Raw genomic sequence first — 17,811 nt, 5'->3', positions numbered from 1 at the left:
GACAATTTAGGAAAAATCCAAACGGATGAACTCTCAAATAAATCTGATGGAAAATCAGAAATGAATTCATATTTACTCAACGGATTTCAGGAGAATTTTGGGGAAAAAAAGTAACATTTGTTCTGAAAATAAGGAATTTAAGAATTCTGAGGGAACTGAAAATTCCAAGTTTGGAGATTTTCTTATAGTTTGTCTTTGGAGTCAGAATTCGCAATACTTCTTTATTTTGGTTTGGCGGGAATTCAAATTTTTTCAGAAAATTAAAATTCGGAGATTTAGAGATTTTGTGATTTTGGGATTTTTAAGTTTTGAGGATCTGGGATTTTGGAATTTTAGGATTNTAAATCCCCGCTAACGGGGCTCCCGCGTAGAAGCAGGAGCCTCGTTGCCAACCCTAGACTGAAAAGATGTTACAACGACGAGATGGCGATCGGGGTGAAGATAGCACTTTGAACCTAATTATCTCAGTCCCTGTAAAAGATATTAAAATTTTGCCAACTGATGAAATGGTTCTGATATCAAGACAAACATTTTCGTCTTTGAAATTTTTGAATATCTTTTACAGGAACCGAGATATATTTGGTCAGAGTTGCAAAATGATAATTTTCATTTGTTGTCGGTTTACGCCTCTCCGGGGCTGAACCTTCTGGGCTCCGTTTATAGTACCCATAATCTCTCAAAAAGGTTTTGTAACTACTTGTTCAAGAAATGGAATACTTTGGAAATAAGGATATTTTTAATAATTTTTGTTTTCTTTCGAATTAGGTGACCTGTTTGTTTCAGTTTGTTTCGTCTGTAATTTTGTTCATAGATAGATTACATTTACCTAAATAGTATCATATTGCAGTATTCATCGAGTGCTATCATATAAAATCGGTCCAAATTTTGATCTTTAAAAGTAGGTGTAGATCAAGAATCCCCCGCGATCCATCATTTCAAAGTGTTCATATTTTTTTTTCTTCCGCTCTTTCAAACTTTCAAACTAAATTGCTCTTGAAATCATACATTCCCCTTCGTAAAAGCCTGAAAATGTGAACAAAGAATTAGTTATTAAATTTTTATGTATTAAAAAAAGGATTCGAATCGGGGGGAGGTTTGTGTTGTTTGGGGGTCACGAGACCGGTCAAAGTTGGGTTGTAAGCAAAAAGAGAGGATGTACAAAAGAGAAGCAGGAGCAACCGATGATTTTCTCACTGGGGGACACACAAGAAGATGGTGGAGCGAAACAAAAAACACATGAAAACTGATTTGGAGGATTTTCTCTCGGTAAAGAAAATGGTTTTTAAAGTTTTTGAAAAAAAATGAAAAAAAGAAGAAAAAGAAGAGAAAAAGAACCGGAAAATGAGATAAAACAGATCTAGAAAATGTTGAAATGGAATGTGACCAAAGAAGAAAAGAAAACGGAAAAAAGAGAGAGAGGGACAGACGATTCTAGGCGATTTTTAAGACGAAAAAAAAGAACAATTCGTGGAATACCTGATACACATATAAGGAGGACGTAACCCGCGAGAACAAGAAGAAAAAAAAGGATTTTTAAAGAAACAAAAAGAAACATGAAATATATAAGTAGATGAGAGAGGATACAGGCGGAGCAAATAGACAAAATGAGCAAAAGAAAGACTGGAAAAGAAGAAGAGGGTAACGGAGAATCAAGCGAATTCCTCGCCAAAGTCTGGAATCTCGACGTCCTTGTAGCCACGCAGCCAGTACGTCGTCTGCATTCCTTTGCCCTTCATCTCGACGGATCCACGTAGTTCCAGCTTGAAGCCCGCTTCTTGCATCAGAATATCGTACGTTTGTTGGGAGACGTGGATTTTCAGCGCTGTAAGGGTTCAGAATTTTAAAGAGTTCAAAATTTGCTCACTAGATTTAGAGTTTTAGTTATTTTTTTGAGAACTTTATGAAAATTGTAAATCCAAAATCAGAAGTTCATAAAGTTTAAGATTTCTGAATTTTTCGAGAATTTTTGAAATTCCTGGACTTTCTGAAAATATCGATTTCGAGAATTTAGAAAATTTCAAAATTTGATTTTCCAAAGTTTTTTGAAAATTATAAAAAATGCGAACTTTGAATCTCATAATTTTCTTGATTTTCAATATCGAAATTTCAGAATTCCATATTTTCAGCTTTTTAGACTTCGATATTTTTGAATATTCTGAAATTTAAAAATTTCAGAATTTCGAAATTTAAAAATTTCAGATTTCTCAGGCTTTCGAAATTTCCGATTCTCAGATGCTTCAACTTTGAAATTTCTTATTTTTAGAATTACCCATTTTCAGCACAAACTTTAAAGTTTCAGTATCTCAGAATTTCAGATTTTTAGACTTCGAAATTTCAGAATTCCGAATTTTCAGGCTTTCCAATTTATCGACTTCAAAATTTCAAAAAAAAACTTGCAAATTTCAAATTTTCAGACTTGAAAAAAAAAAATTCAGATTCAGAAATTCAGATTTTTGGAACTTCGAAATTTCTGATATTTAGAAACTCAGAATTTCAACATTTCAAACTATTACAGATTTTTACATTTTTAGATTTTCAAAAGTACAAATTTCAGAAACTCAGAAATCCGGAATTCCAGACTTTCAGAATTTTAAAATTTTTAGATTTTCAGAAACTCAGAAATTTTAACTTTAGATTTTCATACTTTCCAATAAAAACTTACGCAATCCATTGCTTTCCATTCGACTTGACGTGTTTACCGTATCACCAAACAGACAGTATCTGGGCATTTTCGAACCAACGACTCCAGCCACGACGGATCCTGACAATAATTTTTTTTGAGAATTCTAATTTTCGAACTTAATTGAATTTAGAATTTTTCAATTTTCGATTTTTTAAAAGAATTCTAATTTTGTGAATTCTTTAATTCTTACCCGAGTGCATTCCAATACGAAGTTTCAACTGCTCGTGCGGCCTATGTCGAATCACAAAATTCTTAACCTTATGCAACAAAGATAACGACATCTGAGCTATTTGATTCGCGTGATCGTCTCGTCGTTCGGGCAGTCCGGACACAACCATGTAGGCGTCACCAATCGTCTCCACTTTGTACACTTTGAAGTTGTCCACGACTCCATCAAACGCCAGATATAAATCGTTGAGCAGTGTGACGACTTGCATAGGTGTGGATTGGGAGGAGAGTGATGTGAAACCAACGATATCCGAGAAGTAGATGGTGACACAATCGTATGATTCCGCTTGTACCGCCCGTCCAGAAATCAGTTGATCGGCGATTGCAGGTGGAAGAAGTTGATGGAGAAGGTCTTCTACCTTTTTCTTTTCAGCCAAATACTCTTGCGTCCTTTCCTCGACCAATCCTTCCAAGTTATTGGCATACTGCTCCATTCTTTTGAGCAAATTGTCCACCAGATTCGACGTTTCGTTGTCTCGATTCAGACTTCTCACTGCTTTCCGCACGGATGACACTTCCGGCCGTTCGTGTGGATCTTCTGACCAACAGGCGACCATCAGGGAGAGCAGTGTGTCGTTCAGAGCATCGTCTCCATCGGCGGTTTCCGATACCCACGGTCGGAGGGGTTCTTGATCTTCGGATACTGGTTTACGCACTCGTTGGACGATTTCTGGAAGAATCAGAATTTTATTTCACATATCTAGATGGGAATCCTAGAATTTTGAACTTTCAGATGTTAAAAAATATGGGTTCACGGAATTTCTAAATTCCAGATTTTCAGAATTTCCAGACACCAAACCGATCTACAGTAGTAACCTGTCCGGAGCTTGAATGGCTTCATAGAACTCTGAGAATAAAAATATAATTTTTATGAAAAAAAATTCTAGAATCTAGATTCATCGAGCTTCAGGAGTTCAGCTTAATGAAATTTCAAAATATTCAAATTCCCAACAACTAACCGTTCGGTGACAAATCTTCATTCTCCAACGCGAACACTCCCTTCCTGAACATCATTTCGTGTAGAATGATGGCGAACGAATAGATGTCTCCCTTCTGTGTTCCCATCGGCGGCGCATTCGAGTCTCGCAACAGTTCAGGAGCCGTCCACAGCATTTCTGCAAAAATGTTCAAATTAGGGGTCATCAGAGAGATCATTCTGAAACAGTGGTTTCAATTTTTACGTCATGACCAAGATTTCAAAATTAGGTAATGACCTAGATTTTGATTTTCAGGTCATGACCTAGATTTTAGTTTTTAGGTCGTGACCTAGATTTTAGTTTTTAGGTCGTGACCTAGATTTCAAAATTAGGTAATGACCAAGATTCCAAAATTAGGTCATGACCTAGATATTAGTTTTTAGGTCATGACCTAGATATGGGTTTATAGGCCATGACATAGATTTTAAATCTAGGTCATGGCCTAGATTTTTTTTGGTCATGACCCAGATTATATATTTTACGTCATGGCCTAGATTTCACATTTTAAATCATGACCTAGATTTTAATTTTTAGGTTATGACCTAAATTTGCAAAATCAGGTCATGACATAGTTTTAGGTTATGACCTAGTTTATAGTAGGTAGGTCATAACCTGGATTTCAAAATTTAAATCATGACCTAGATTTTAAATTTTCAGGTCATGACCCAGATTTCAATTAATAGGTCATAAATCGTTTTAAAAACACTCACTCTTATAGTAGGCGTGCTCTCCAATCTCCTCCAAATTGATCTCCTCCAAACAGTGCAGCTTGTGAAGTCCGAAATCGGTGACCTTCAAAACGAATCGACTATCGACGACGCAATTCGACGATTTCAGCCTTCCGTGCGATCGAATTTCAGAGTTGTGCAAGAAGAAGAGACCTTTGACCAGATCGTGGAGAAGTGAGTACTTCATCAGTTTGTCCAGCTCAATCTTCTCATTTTCCAGAATGTCTTCAAGGGATCCTTTCGGGCAGTACTCGGTGACGACGCAATAGTGTGGAAAGTCGATACAGGCTCCGGTGAATCTGCAAGCAGCAATTTATAGTCATACTTATAATTTTAAAAAATGAAGATGCTGTTTTTTTTCTTTTCCCAATCCAGAAGATCAAATTTGAAATTACCATAAAATTTTTGACATGTTGGCCTAACTTTTGCAATTTGAGTTTTCTAGGCCACCAACTTTTAAGGCCTAGAAAATACGTGATATTCACCTGATGTGTTTTATAGGCCTTTTTAACATAGTGGCCTAACTTCCGCAAGTTGAGTTTTCCAGCCATCATGGTAAATATCCTAGAAATGACATGACATCACCTGATACGTTTTTTGGGCCACTTTAATATGGTGGCCTAACTTTTGCAAGTTGAGTTTTCTAGGCCATCAACTTTTATGGCCTAGAAATGACTTGATATTCGCCTGGTGCGTTTTCTAGGCATTTTTAACATAGTGACTTAACTTTTGCAAGCTCAGTATTCTAGGCCATCATGGTAAGTGTCCTAGAAATGACCTGTTATTCTTTTTATACGTTTTTTAAGCCATTTCAATATGGTGGCCTAACTTTCGAAAGTTGAGTTTTCTAGGCTACTAACGTTTACGGTCTAGAAAAACCTAAAATTCGCCGGATGTGTTTTCTAGTCCATTTCAATATAGAGGCCTAACTTTTGAGTTTTCTAGGCCACGTTTGAAATTTCAAACAATTGTGTCTCGGCTTCCTAGAAACATAATTTTTAAATAACTAACCTCGTGATATGATCGTGCTGCAAATCCTTCATCTTCTTCAGCTCCATGAGTTGAGCACGCGACAAATCCAACCTCGGATACTTCTTTGGATCGATGTTCAACTTTTTGATGGCCACAACCACTCCCTTGAATATGGCCGTCTTGGTGTATATTTGAGTGTTGTTCTGGGCTATCGTCTCCACTGATCCACCACTTCCGCTCTGAAAAATTAAAAGGATTGCTCAGCCAACCAAAAAGAGCCTCTCACCTTAAACGAAACCATTCCAAAACTGAGTTTTCGATTCTTCAAACTCAACGACTTCTTCGCTCCATTATCCGGATCCTCCTCATTGCTATTCTTTTTTCTAGCGTCTGACGATGGCGACGATACCCTTCGATCATTGAGTGGCAGCCGGAATTGAACCTCGTTGATCGGCGAACAGTCTCCATTCTCAGCTTTTTGCAGCGAATTCGGCGTCAGCCCTCCGTTCTTCTGCTCCTTATCCGACGGTGGTGTGCTCTTCTTTCGCGTGAAAATGCTCAGCTTTCGATCGATCATCGCCGAGATCTTACGCGTTGTTCCAGAGCTGGATGATCTCTGAAACTGGGAGACAAGTTAAGACGGGCGGCTCGGGAAATCTTTGGGAATCGTTTATAGAACCTTCTATGAACATAAAGGCGAAGCACATGGAGCACATTAGTTTTTATTTTTTTTTCAACTTAAAAATGCATTTTCAAGGCGATAGATTTCCATTTTTCACAGAAATAAGCTCCTCCCACTAACTTCTTTTTTCCACCTATAAATGCAGTTCGACGTGCACAGTAGTCAAGCGGACGGACGAAAAAGAAAATGCGCTCCATTGGTAATAACTATTTCAATGGAGCGCCAGTTTCTCTTTAGGGGATAAGCATAGGATGTCTAAATAAATAAAAAACAAAGGATCTATATGAACTTCTAAAAAAAGTAAATCAATAATAGTATGAAGGAGAAGAAGAAGAAGACGGCGGTGCCACACTTGTTCAGGGCAAACACGCTCTACTGGACTTTAGGTGCAGTAGAGCGCATGTGCCAGTGCTGCAGTGATAAAAACGACAATACAAAGCTTTTTTCTTCTTCTGAAAAATTCTGAATTCCGCCACGTGGAATAATAAGAAGGGATGCAAGCAGATTGGTGTGAGAGACATAAGGGAAAAATGGACCATATGGAAAACCTACCAGACGGAATCTGATCGGAATCAAACTGTCCTCGTCGAACTGCAAATTATGGGGTTTCTTTTTTTGGCAAACGCGCTCTATGGAGAGATCGTTTGAGGGAGGAAAATAGACACAAGGGAGAGAGATAGCTTATTTTTGAATTTTTAGAAACTAGGTCAGTAGATTAGTAGATCTCACCTTGTCCGAGTTCACCGACGACCTTGACGTGGATCTCAACAGTGGATCGGATTCAGGCAGATATCCATCATGATTCTTCCTCTTCTTCGCCTTCTTCTTCTCCTTCTTCTGCGATTCCTCACCATCCAACTCTTCCCACCGAATTTTCCAACTCATCGCGGCCAACTCCTGTTCCAGTTTGTAACGACGCCAGAAGAAGATAAACAGTCCGACGAGGACGAGAATCAGAAGGAAGGATCCCATCAGAAGATACACGTGGAGGGGATAGCCTTGCTGAAAATAGAGAAAAAAAGGGTTTTTAGGAAAAAAGGGGGCAATCTTACCGGGCACTTGCTCTTGTCATATCCACATATGGGAAGATCGGTTGGTGGTTTTCCGCCGACCCAATGAAGATTTCCCACCGTTTTTAGCTGATTTGATGCTCCACTGTAGTAGGCCACTTCCTGAAAACAATTATCAGAATATGGGCAATCAAGAGAAAAGGCAGTTAGACTGTCTAGTTATCTATTAAGATAAATAATTTATCAGTTCACAATTTGTTGATATATCTCATAGGAACTGAGATAATAGAGCTCAAAGTGTACATATAGTTTGGACAGCATTTCCAGCATTTTTCAGGACCTTAAAAGTTCCAGTCAAAACGAGAAAACTCACCACAAACTTGTCGCTATTCGGGTCCAAATCGAGCAGCGAGTAATCCGAATACCTATCACCATTAAGATCAATCGAAACGTTTCCAGTGATTCCAACGAACGTCCTTCCCCACATTCTCGACGTGATATTGTGTCCATTCCTCGGATCCAGACCCGATTGAATCGTCTCGTTGAGAGCTATGGCGTAGAGGAGTACGGCGTCATAAAACGCGCTAATGAAATTGTTCATCTCATACTCTTTTCCAGTGATATTCGAGTATGTGTACTTGACTTCCGCGCGTTCCTTGACTCGCGCCTCAAAAATCCTGTACTCTGCCAAATCGGATCGTCGTAGTGAGATGGTTTTGAGCGCTCGATATGCTTCTTTCGCCTTCTCGTTCTCCTCGTTGTTCGTGTCGTTGGCACGTATCCATGGTTGTTCGGCGTGCGATCTGGAACTTTCGATAGGGATTAGCAACATCTAGATTTTCGGTATTTTTTTAGTTGGGAGAAATTCACTAAATTCGATAGAAAATGAAATGCAATGTGTTTTTAATTTGGTCTAGCATTTTCAACAATGGCCCAAAAAGTCTCCTGTGGGCCCAGAATTTAAGAGAATCTATCAAAAACTGTTTAATCTATGCTTAAAATTCACTGAATCTAATAGAAAATAATCCCAAGAATGCGATGTGTTTTTTATTTGATTCAGAAAAATGATTCCAAAAATGCCCTTTTGGTTTCTAACATCCTCAATCTTTCACAACTTTTTTTTCACATAATGAGGACCTCATTTTTTATGAATCCTTCGATTAAAAAAAAAGAGGAAATTCTAAGAAATCAAAAAATATCTATATCTCATGAGGTTTGATTTTTTCAGCCGAAATCTTTTTTCTCATTCCCGAAAAAAATTCGGTGAATTGGAAAGAATGATTTCTCACGCTCTCTCTCCTCATTGAGCCAATGAATCATTTATTTTCGTTTTTCCAAAACCTTTTTTGCCAAAAAATTTCCTTTTTAAAAAAAGAACTCACCCTGTGGAAACGTCGATGTTGATGAAGACGTACTCCCCGCTTGTCGCCATTCCCAGATCGTAGGCGGCCAACATGATTTCTCGAACTGTATCCGGAGACGCGCATAGTATTATCACTGAAAAAAATTGAATTTTTAATTTCCAGAGTTCGAAAGCCCCCTTAAATTCGAAATTATCGAGCCATACAGAAAAATGTAGATCTGAGCAATGAGCTTTAGAAAACGTATCTTTTAGAAGAAAAGGGGAGGCGCTTAAAATCCAGCCTGATCTGGATCTTTGGAAGTTTTTTTTAAATTTGAAAATACGGTATCTGCTCCAATATAAGCCTACCCAAACCATCAACTTTGAGCTCAATTTCCTCGATTCCTGTCTGAGATATCAAAAATCTGTAAACTGATAAAATATAGGTGATAGTATAACAAACATTTTTTTCAATATACAGATTCTTAATATCTCTCATAGTAACCGAGATAACTGAGCTCAAAGTTGACGGATTGAGTGAACTTCTTTTAAAGGAAATACAGTAACTACGATTTTTAGAAGCTCATAGCTCAGCTCCCACACTTTCGTAATCGTCTCCATTCGAAATTTTAGGTTCTTAAGTGCTTATTCTGCTCCTCCCCTCCCAAAACGCAACGAAAAAAAAAATTTAAGACACCCCGTCTTTTCGTATCGATCTGTTGGTTGTGTTGTTTTTCGAATTGGCATGGGTTGGAAAAAGAGGCGAGTACTGGGGTTTATGGCTTAGTTGCATCATCAAAACGCTGTCCCTCCTCTTTTTTTGTTCCCTAATTATCTTATTGTTTAGTGCCCCCGCCGTTTTCTTGAACGCCGGAGGTCTAACGATGATGTTGATGATGGATAGATAGATAGACACCACGGCTCATTTGAATTGCAATTTCTATCCTTTCGGAGATCTCAAACGGATTGATGGGCCTCCAAGTCATTCAGGAAGTTTTAGAAGAGATTTTTGTTTGGATTGCTCATCCCGTTACAGCCCGAGGGGCTATTCATCATTATTTGGAACTCCTTTGCAAGAAAAAATCTGCATTTGTGACCTCCTCCTCCAAATCGGAGGCTCCGATATCGTCGCCACTTGACGGCTCCTGCACTCAAGGACTTCTTTAACACGGTCCTCTTTATTTGAAGAACGGATAATAGAGTGGAAAAAAAGAGCAACCGAGGTGTGTGCCGCTGCTCCATGCTTCTTGCTTTTTCTAAAGTGAAAGAAATCAAATTGCCACACCGCTGTGACATACACACAGAGGGGTCCCTCTTCTTCTAACTGAAAGGATGTGCTCCTTCGTCTTCTTCTATTCTACTTGTGCCCGCGGGCGCAAAAAGAAAGATTTCTCACTTCTTCCTTACTTGCTCCGACAACGTCTTCTAACCGCGGAATAGAATAATTGCAGAGTGGAGCAGCGAAGACTGACTCGGGGTCTCCTTTTGCCTCCAGCCTTTCTTTTCTACTTGTCACATGTGTGTGTGCCCCAGTGTTTTTTGGGCAAGAAAATATCAAAAGAAGTGTGAAGCGCTCCATAGATATGAGTATCCATATATGGACACATAGAGGGAGGACCCATCAAAAACAGGTCCCAAGAGATCAACAAAATTTTCAAGAAGAAGACGACGACGCGAGTTTCTTTTTTCTCTCCCTAAACGATGGAGAGGACGACGACTTCAGAAGCGAAAATATAGGAAAGCAGCGGAAACCCGAAAAACTAGAAAAACTAGATGGCCAATAAATCATTCACAAAATTATTTGGTCCCCCCGTTTTTGTGGTTTTTCCTCTTTTTTTCCAAGAATCTTAGGAAGCAGAAAAACGATAGAAAATTGTTTTCAGATCCTTCGAAAATTGATCTAATCGGAGGAAATTTTTAAGCAAAAAAAACATTTACAGTAATCTGATGGACACAGTATACAGTTTTTTAGAATTCTGAGCAAGACTTTTTTTTTATTTGAGCAAAAACAACGTCTACAGTATAGTTTTTTAGGATTCCAAAAACTCACAATTACTCATAACAGACGCCTCACTTAACAAGGCACGATACTGCTCACGATTCGCCTCGAATTCACTGAACATCTTCACATTCCACGTCGACGTTTTTTTATTCATAATGAGATTCTTGATAGCTGACAACGAGAAATAGCACTCTGATCTTCCTTTATTCCTAGGACCTCTAGCCACTTCATCATTGAACATGAAAAAATAATGCTGCCATTCGAATCGTTCAGCTATCCGGGTCACCAGCTTTCCCAGTGATTTATAACTTCCCATCATTCGGGTGAGCAATGGAAACTCATTACGATCACCGAGCTCATCGACGAGTGCAGTTGTTGTGAACACCGGAACACCTCGTCCCCAGAACTTTGAGATTCTAGCGATCGGCGCCAGCGCGTACACATAGGGAAGACCCATAATCGCATCGACAGTATTGTTGCAATAGTGTTCAATCATTTTTTGCGGACCGACTGCGTCCGAAAGTGCCGAGTTCTCAAATGTGACTTTGAGTGCACCACGTGGCAGAATTTTAAGGTGATAGACGTCTTCAAGGGCAACATCAAATACGGGTTTGGATTTGGCTAGAGTTAGGAGAAAAGGGTTCTTGCCACGATCGCCTTCTTCGTGTGGAAGACCGACGACAATATCAATGGGTAAATGGGGACTTCTGGAGGTAGAAGAACTGCTGCTGCTGCTGATCACCAACGACAATAATAGAACGTCGCTGAGAATCATTCGGACGGTACCATTCCCCTACTCTGAAGAAGATTCGAGATTCCAACTTCAGATGAGTAGGGGGGTCTTCTTGAGAATATTTGAGATAGAGAGAGAGAAAGAGAGAGTGACGCCTCTGGCCGCAACTGCTGCGGCGTTAGTAAGGGAGAGAAAAAAAACGAACAAACGAAGACTCCGCCCCCTGAAAAATTTTCTTTTCGCACAGAAGGGGGATCGCCGAGAGAGTGGAGATACAGAGAGAAGACAACGTTTTTTTTCCTTCGCACTATTTGCCTTGTTAGGCACGGAGGACGCATAGGGGGCCCCAAGCCAAGAAGGGTAGATGGGACCACAAATAGAGGAGGGCACACATAGATTCGAATCATGCGGCCGCGGCGACGGGTTAGTGCTCCAGAAGAGCGCAAAAGCAGGAAATATGCTGCAATGCAAACTTCGAGAGTTGTTTCTTCTTCTTCTTCTTTCATATGTAGGACCCATTGGATGGATGAATAGAGAAAGGGAAAACCGAAAAGTGCTTGAAGTCGTCGTCGTCGAGCGAGCCCATTCAGAATATCCGGTTTCTCTAGTTTCTTATTCCAACTTTTTATTCTATCCCCAATCTTTTTTCGACGGGCGCGAATTTTTGATTTTTCTCGTCTAGCTGATGACTACGGTAAGTTGGATCAAAGGTCCAGCTGGGATTCCTAGCCTAGAAACATTCCCTAGAGTCTAGCAGATTCGGCGGTAGATTTCAAGGTACAGTATCTCTTCAGCTGATCAACAGAGCTCTCTAGAGCTGACTATGCTAACTGTCAGGTATCTTTTGGTCCGGAAGCTCTGCCATCTATCCTAGAGCGAGTAGATTCCAAGAGATCCAAATAGGTACTGTATCTCCTCATTTCTGAGTTGGAATTAGCTCTGAACTGTCAGACCGAGGCCATAACCTGTCCTAGAGTCCTTAGTTTTTAAACTTTCCGAATTTCTGTAGCTACAGTATCTCTTCAGCTGAGCAAGCTCACTAGCACAGCCAACATCTTCTGCTGAAACTTTCTGCAAAGTGCAATGATCCACTAATTGCCTCCTTCTCTTGCCGAGGCAAAACGAGCCAGAACTATAGGACCACCACCTAATGTAATTAGATCCCATGTGCAGAGTGACGTCCTACTCGAAGGTCAAACTTCTGCTGCAAGGGGCGCCAGAGAGAGGGAAAGAGCCCTTTGAACACTTTTTATTTCCTTCAAATTTTCCACTTTCCCAGATTGACTTGGCTTTTTGATCGTCTCAGAAAGAAGCATTTTTTGCAAATGGTGCTCCTTCTGCACTAGCAGACACAGCTAGGGAGAAGAAAAAAGAAGAAGACATCGGACGTCATGTGTGTTTAGGAAATCCTGTTAAGTGGCGTGATTCCTTCTCGTCGTTTCCAGAAGACGTCGTCGAGGCGAAATTCGAATTTCGAATTCGTATATATTTTAAGAAGAAGAAAAAGAAGGGAATGGTGTTCCGTGTCCATCCGTGTAATCCGGTTTCCCATTTGTTGCAGTCCAAAGTGAACAGTAACTAGGAGGCAAAGGATGATTCGAATTACCAATGGGGGAATTTTTTTGGGTGACTAAACAAGAACTTGTTTTTGTTAAGTCGGCTCTCTTGTCTCTGTTTGTGAGAGAATGTGTCAACACACACAGGGAGTCTTGAATTCTTTATAATCAATTAGAGAAGAAGGGGAGAGTCTCTAATACTTCCAGACAACAACGTCTTCTGAAATAAGACGTCTTCTTTTTTTCGAAGTTAGAACTTCCTAAAGATAATTATTCTGCAAATTCCGTCGTCCAACGATGGCATGGCAAGTTTCGAATTTCAAACATATACAACAACTACTTCCGTCTTTTTCTTCTTCTTCTTCTTCTATTCTGTTTTTAGAAGACGTCCAACTTTGAGGGGAACTTCAGCTCATTCTTCGCCGGAACACCACTCGCTCTGGCGGATGCACCCCGGATGACGTCAGAATTTTTTTTTTGCGAAAAGTTAAGAAGTCGTGAGTGACATGGTGAGTCAATGGAGGGGATACTGTAGATTCTGTAATTTCTAAATCCAGCTATCTATCGCGATATATCTTGCTAAAGGATCAGCTAGGAATATAGATCTTTTGGCCCGGGAGCTCTGTTCTTGGACTATAAGATCAGCTAGGAACATGCGGACGAGCTCTGGAGCTATGTCGAGAACATCCTAGAATATAGTAGATTCGGTTGTAAATTCCCAAGCTTTCTGTAGGTACTGTATCTCCTCAGCTGAGCAACTGTCAGCTTGGATTCTATCTAGCTAGCCAGCTATTTTTGTATTCCAAAATCGCAACTCATGACTTTTTGACGCACTTATGTGCTTCTGATTCTCCAATTTTGTATTCATAATCTTCTGATGACCTCAACTGACCACGAGATTCTTCTAGAACTTTAAATTTTCCAGGGGACTCGAAATTTCGATTTTCCCGATTATAGAAAAAAAATCAATGATCAACTTGAATGATCAAACTGAAAAACCTAAACCCATTTGATCGGGAATGGTTCAAGGACAACCAACCAATCCAATTAGTGATTGCAACTTCGCTCTAATTGGAATCGTCCCTCACTTTTTTTGCAAACAGAAACTTTCAAGTCAAAAATTGCCAATTTTCCACCTGTACCATCCTAATTGAACAGGTGATTCTTCGAAGTTTGGTGTCACTTTCCCCTCTGAGCAATCGAATCTGTCGTGTTCAAAAGGTAAAAAAGGAAATCCGCGAGATCGTTTTCCCAGGTTCCCATGACTACGGTAGAGTGGGAAAATTCGATCTATTTTTGAGCCCTTTTTGAGCTATATGGGAGGAGCGGAAGACAGAAAATCAAAAGTTCATGATTTTCGTAACAATGGCATTATTGTGGTGTTGTGTCTCGTGTACAACACCAAATTAGGTGGAATTTTGGAAAGCAAAAAAACTACAGTAATCGAAGAAATTCGAGAATCTTGATCAGGCAAAGTGTGGAAAGAAGAAAAGGGGTCGCCTGGTTTCCGAAGCCATGTGTCGGATTCTAGGCCACCCTAGGTGGCTCAACGACCCCTAGCTAGATGATACTACTAGCGACCTAGAAACACGGATGGCCTAGAATCTAGGCCCTAGATTCTATAGCTTAAGGACAAAAGTTCTAGGCCATTTGGTTTCCTAGGCCAGGCGTCGGATTCTAGGCTACGTATCTTAATGAGGACTAACTAGAATGATAGCCTAGGATACGACTAGTGACCTAACAAGACAGCTGGCCTAGATTCTATAACTTAAGGATCAAAGTTCTAGGCCATTTGGTTTCCTAGGCCAGCTGTCGGATTCTAAGCCACGTCCCTCAACGACCACTAATTAGAATGATAGCCTAGAATACGACTAATGACCTAGAAATACGGCTTCCTAGGCCATGGGTCGGATTATAGGACACGTATCTCACTGATATAGAAGACGTCAAATTCAATAATTTACAGAATTTCATGACTCTTCTGAACCCCTAATCTTTAATTGCTCAGTCTCTATTTCTTCTTCTTCTCTGAATCACAAATTCCGAGGTTCTGATTTTCGATTCTATTTTTTTGCCTAACAGAAGAGGTGGGAACCTTTTTCTTCTTCTCAAAAATAGAACAGAATCCGACAGAAAACACACCAACATCGTCGTTTAAATATCAGCTTACAAGAGGGGAATAATTTGGCGACGCTGGCGGCGGCGTCTTGGGCGACTAATAGACTAGAGATCGTGTAAACAAAGATGATTGGAGGAAAGCTAGGAAAATCTTGGTTCCTTGAAGAGATATCAAAAACTTGTCAACTGATAATTTCTTTATCATAATATTATCGATGTTTTATCAGTCAGTTGATAACATTTTGATATCTTTCACAGGAACCGAGATAATTGAGCTCAAAGTTGTTGGAGCAATACGGTATGTCCAGATGGATGCACAGATTGAGCATTTTCAAATACTTACCATTCGATTGCATTGAAATCTCTCTCAACCATTGCTTAAACGTCTCCCGTTCTATCACCAAATCCTCATCGAATGGAAATTGCGGAGTGTTGAGTGCCCATTCCCGTTTAAACGTTTTACTCTTCTCGGTGAAGTATCGTTTGATGGCGTACAGTGAGAAGTAGCAATGTGATGACGTGGCTCCCGTCTCCTGACTCTCATCCTGTGTGATCACTCGATTCACCGCTCGTCGTTTGTCGTGGTAGAAGAATATGAGATTCAGATAGTTCAACGAAGAGTTGTTCTGTGAAATCGCGTCATCGTCGTGATAGGCAATCAACTGGTACATGGAGTCGGCTAGCAATCTGTAGCTTCCTTGCATACGTGTCAAAAAGGGATACTCTTTTTTGGAATTCAAAAGTGATGGCATTCCAGAAGTCGTCAGAATTGGAATTCCTCCGTTGAGTCCTGCTGTCACTTTGGTTACGGTAGCCAGTCCGTAGTTGTCGGCGAATCCGAGAATCGCGTCTAATCGATGTTCACAGTATGCCTGGATGACTCCAACTGTCGCATGCCTCTCCGCCAGCAAAATGTCTTCGTAGAGTTTCGAGTCCCAATACGTCAAATTGATCCATCCGGGCGGCAGATACTTCTGCCGTTCAACGACGTCTTGAACGGCGATATCGATGACGGGCATCGCTTTCTGAAGTGTCATCCCAAAGTTGTCATAGATTGATTCTTTTTTCGGAAGAATCACGATGACATTAAATGGAAACGGAGGCGGTGGCGGTGGGATGTGCGGCTGGTTGACGGCGCCGACGTCTTCGACGAAATCCGTCTGGACGTTCGCTGGCTGACGGAGGATGAGGAGGTGAAGAAGAATACATGAGAGTCGAGTTAGCCATCTGAGCATAGCCTCATAGGTACATTCACGGGGATGATTCACTGTAAAGCATCGGTAAGGTATGAAGAGGAGCATTTACGAGAAGAAAGAGAGCGAGTAAGACAAAAAACGGAGTTAATTTATCATATAATAGCTAGAACGTGGCAAAGCTACAGTAATCGTAGACTTTACCAAAATTGACGAATCTGGGCAGTGTCGTAAGCCTAAGCTCCGCCCCTTACATATCCAGATAGGGCTAAAAAGATGTAATTTATCGTATAAAAGCTAGAAGTTCTGGAATAGAATTAGAAACATGTCAAAGCTACAGTAATCCTGGATTTTCCTAAATTGTGCAAATCTGGACAAGACTCCCAAGCTCCGCCCAATTTTAAAGCTAGCTAGAGCTAGCAAAACCGAGCTAAGCCTTTTCTGGGCAGAAAAAAATTGAAGCTCATAATTGAGAAATTTAGAGTCTGATGACCTAGTTTTGGCTGGAAAAATCAAAGACCGAAAGTTACCATTTTAAGCTCCGCCCACTTTTCTAGAGCTAGAAAGACTGAGCTAAGCAACAGAGATAATTGGCCTGAAGAGCACAAAATCAAAAATTTTAGGTTTTCAATAGGACAGGAAAGGATCAGACGTGGCAAAACTACAGTAATCCTTGATATTCTAGCCTCCGTCGAATACTGCAAATCTGGGCGGGACTCTGAAGCTCCGCCCACTTTTGAAGCCATCTAGAGCTAGAAAGACCGAGCTAATGGTAAGCTTTTTCTGAGCAGAGGAAATTTGAGAGATGACCTAGTTTTGGCTGGAAAAAGCGACAATCGAAAATCACAGCTTTAAGCTCCGCCCCCTTTGAAGCCAAGAAACCAAGCTCAACCAGATAAAATTGGCATGGAGAGCACAAAATCAGGAATTTAAGAATCTAATGACCTAGTTTTGGTTGGATGAACTTTTAAAAGGTCCGACTGAATAGAAACAACGGAAATTGAATCCGATACAAAATTAGAAACAAGAAGAAGAAGATTCTGCAAAAACCTAACAAGACGAGAAAAAAGAGAAAGAGAGAGAGAGAGAGAAAAGTTGCAAAAACTGATAGAGATGATTTCACGGTGATCACAGAGAATAAGGGATAGGGGCGGAGGGAGAAGAAGAACAAAATATGAGGAAAAAAAAACGGAAGGTTGGGGCGCCTTTACAAAGAGGTCTCAGATGAAAACACGCACCCCAACTTTTCCTTCTTTTTTTCCGTTTTCCTCCTGGGTGAAGAAAAAAGAAGAAGAGGAGAAACAAAATATTTGAGAGAGGAGCGATGAGAGAGCGTGAGAGATAAGAGAGTTGGCAGAGAAGCAGAGGGGAAAAACCTTGAGAGTGAGGGAGAGAGCAGCTAGAGGAAACAGTGTAGACAAGCGGGGTCTTCTATGCGACTCTAATTCTCTTCTATCACTGATAATCTCTCGATTTTGGGACCGATTGGGTTTTGCAGGGAGAGAGACTCTGGGGTCGGTGTGGACTCTAACCTCTTGGCACCTTCTCCCCAGCACTCTCTCTCTCTCTCTCTCTCCTGAGCCAGGG

At 40.4% G+C, this 17,811-nt stretch overlaps 2 protein-coding genes across 2 annotated transcripts; both read right to left on the bottom strand.

Moving 5' to 3' along the window:
* Positions 1-1,649: 1,649 nt before the first annotated feature.
* Cbr-gcy-28 lies at positions 1,650-11,399 on the bottom strand (the record flags this gene model as incomplete). Its single annotated transcript, XM_045242577.1, has 14 exons — positions 1,650-1,822; positions 2,663-2,761; positions 2,874-3,581; positions 3,871-4,026; positions 4,599-4,915; positions 5,628-5,827; positions 5,875-6,204; positions 6,823-6,861; positions 7,000-7,272; positions 7,323-7,442; positions 7,600-8,083; positions 8,663-8,777; positions 10,040-10,093; positions 10,673-11,399. 14 exons carry the CDS (start codon positions 11,397-11,399, stop codon positions 1,650-1,652), a joined length of 3,795 nt encoding a protein of 1,264 aa, XP_045095544.1.
* Positions 11,400-13,107: 1,708 nt separating this feature from the next.
* On the bottom strand, positions 13,108-16,266 carry CBG14864 (the record flags this gene model as incomplete). Its single annotated transcript, XM_002639008.2, has 2 exons — positions 13,108-13,133; positions 15,375-16,266. 2 exons carry the CDS (start codon positions 16,264-16,266, stop codon positions 13,108-13,110), a joined length of 918 nt encoding a protein of 305 aa, XP_002639054.2.
* Positions 16,267-17,811: the final 1,545 nt, after the last annotated feature.

This window comes from Caenorhabditis briggsae, assembly GCF_000004555.2.
Source record: "Caenorhabditis briggsae complete genome, chrI, whole genome shotgun sequence".
Classification (NCBI taxonomy): domain Eukaryota; kingdom Metazoa; phylum Nematoda; class Chromadorea; order Rhabditida; family Rhabditidae; genus Caenorhabditis; species Caenorhabditis briggsae.
This window is presented reverse-complemented; position numbering and strand designations above follow the sequence as displayed.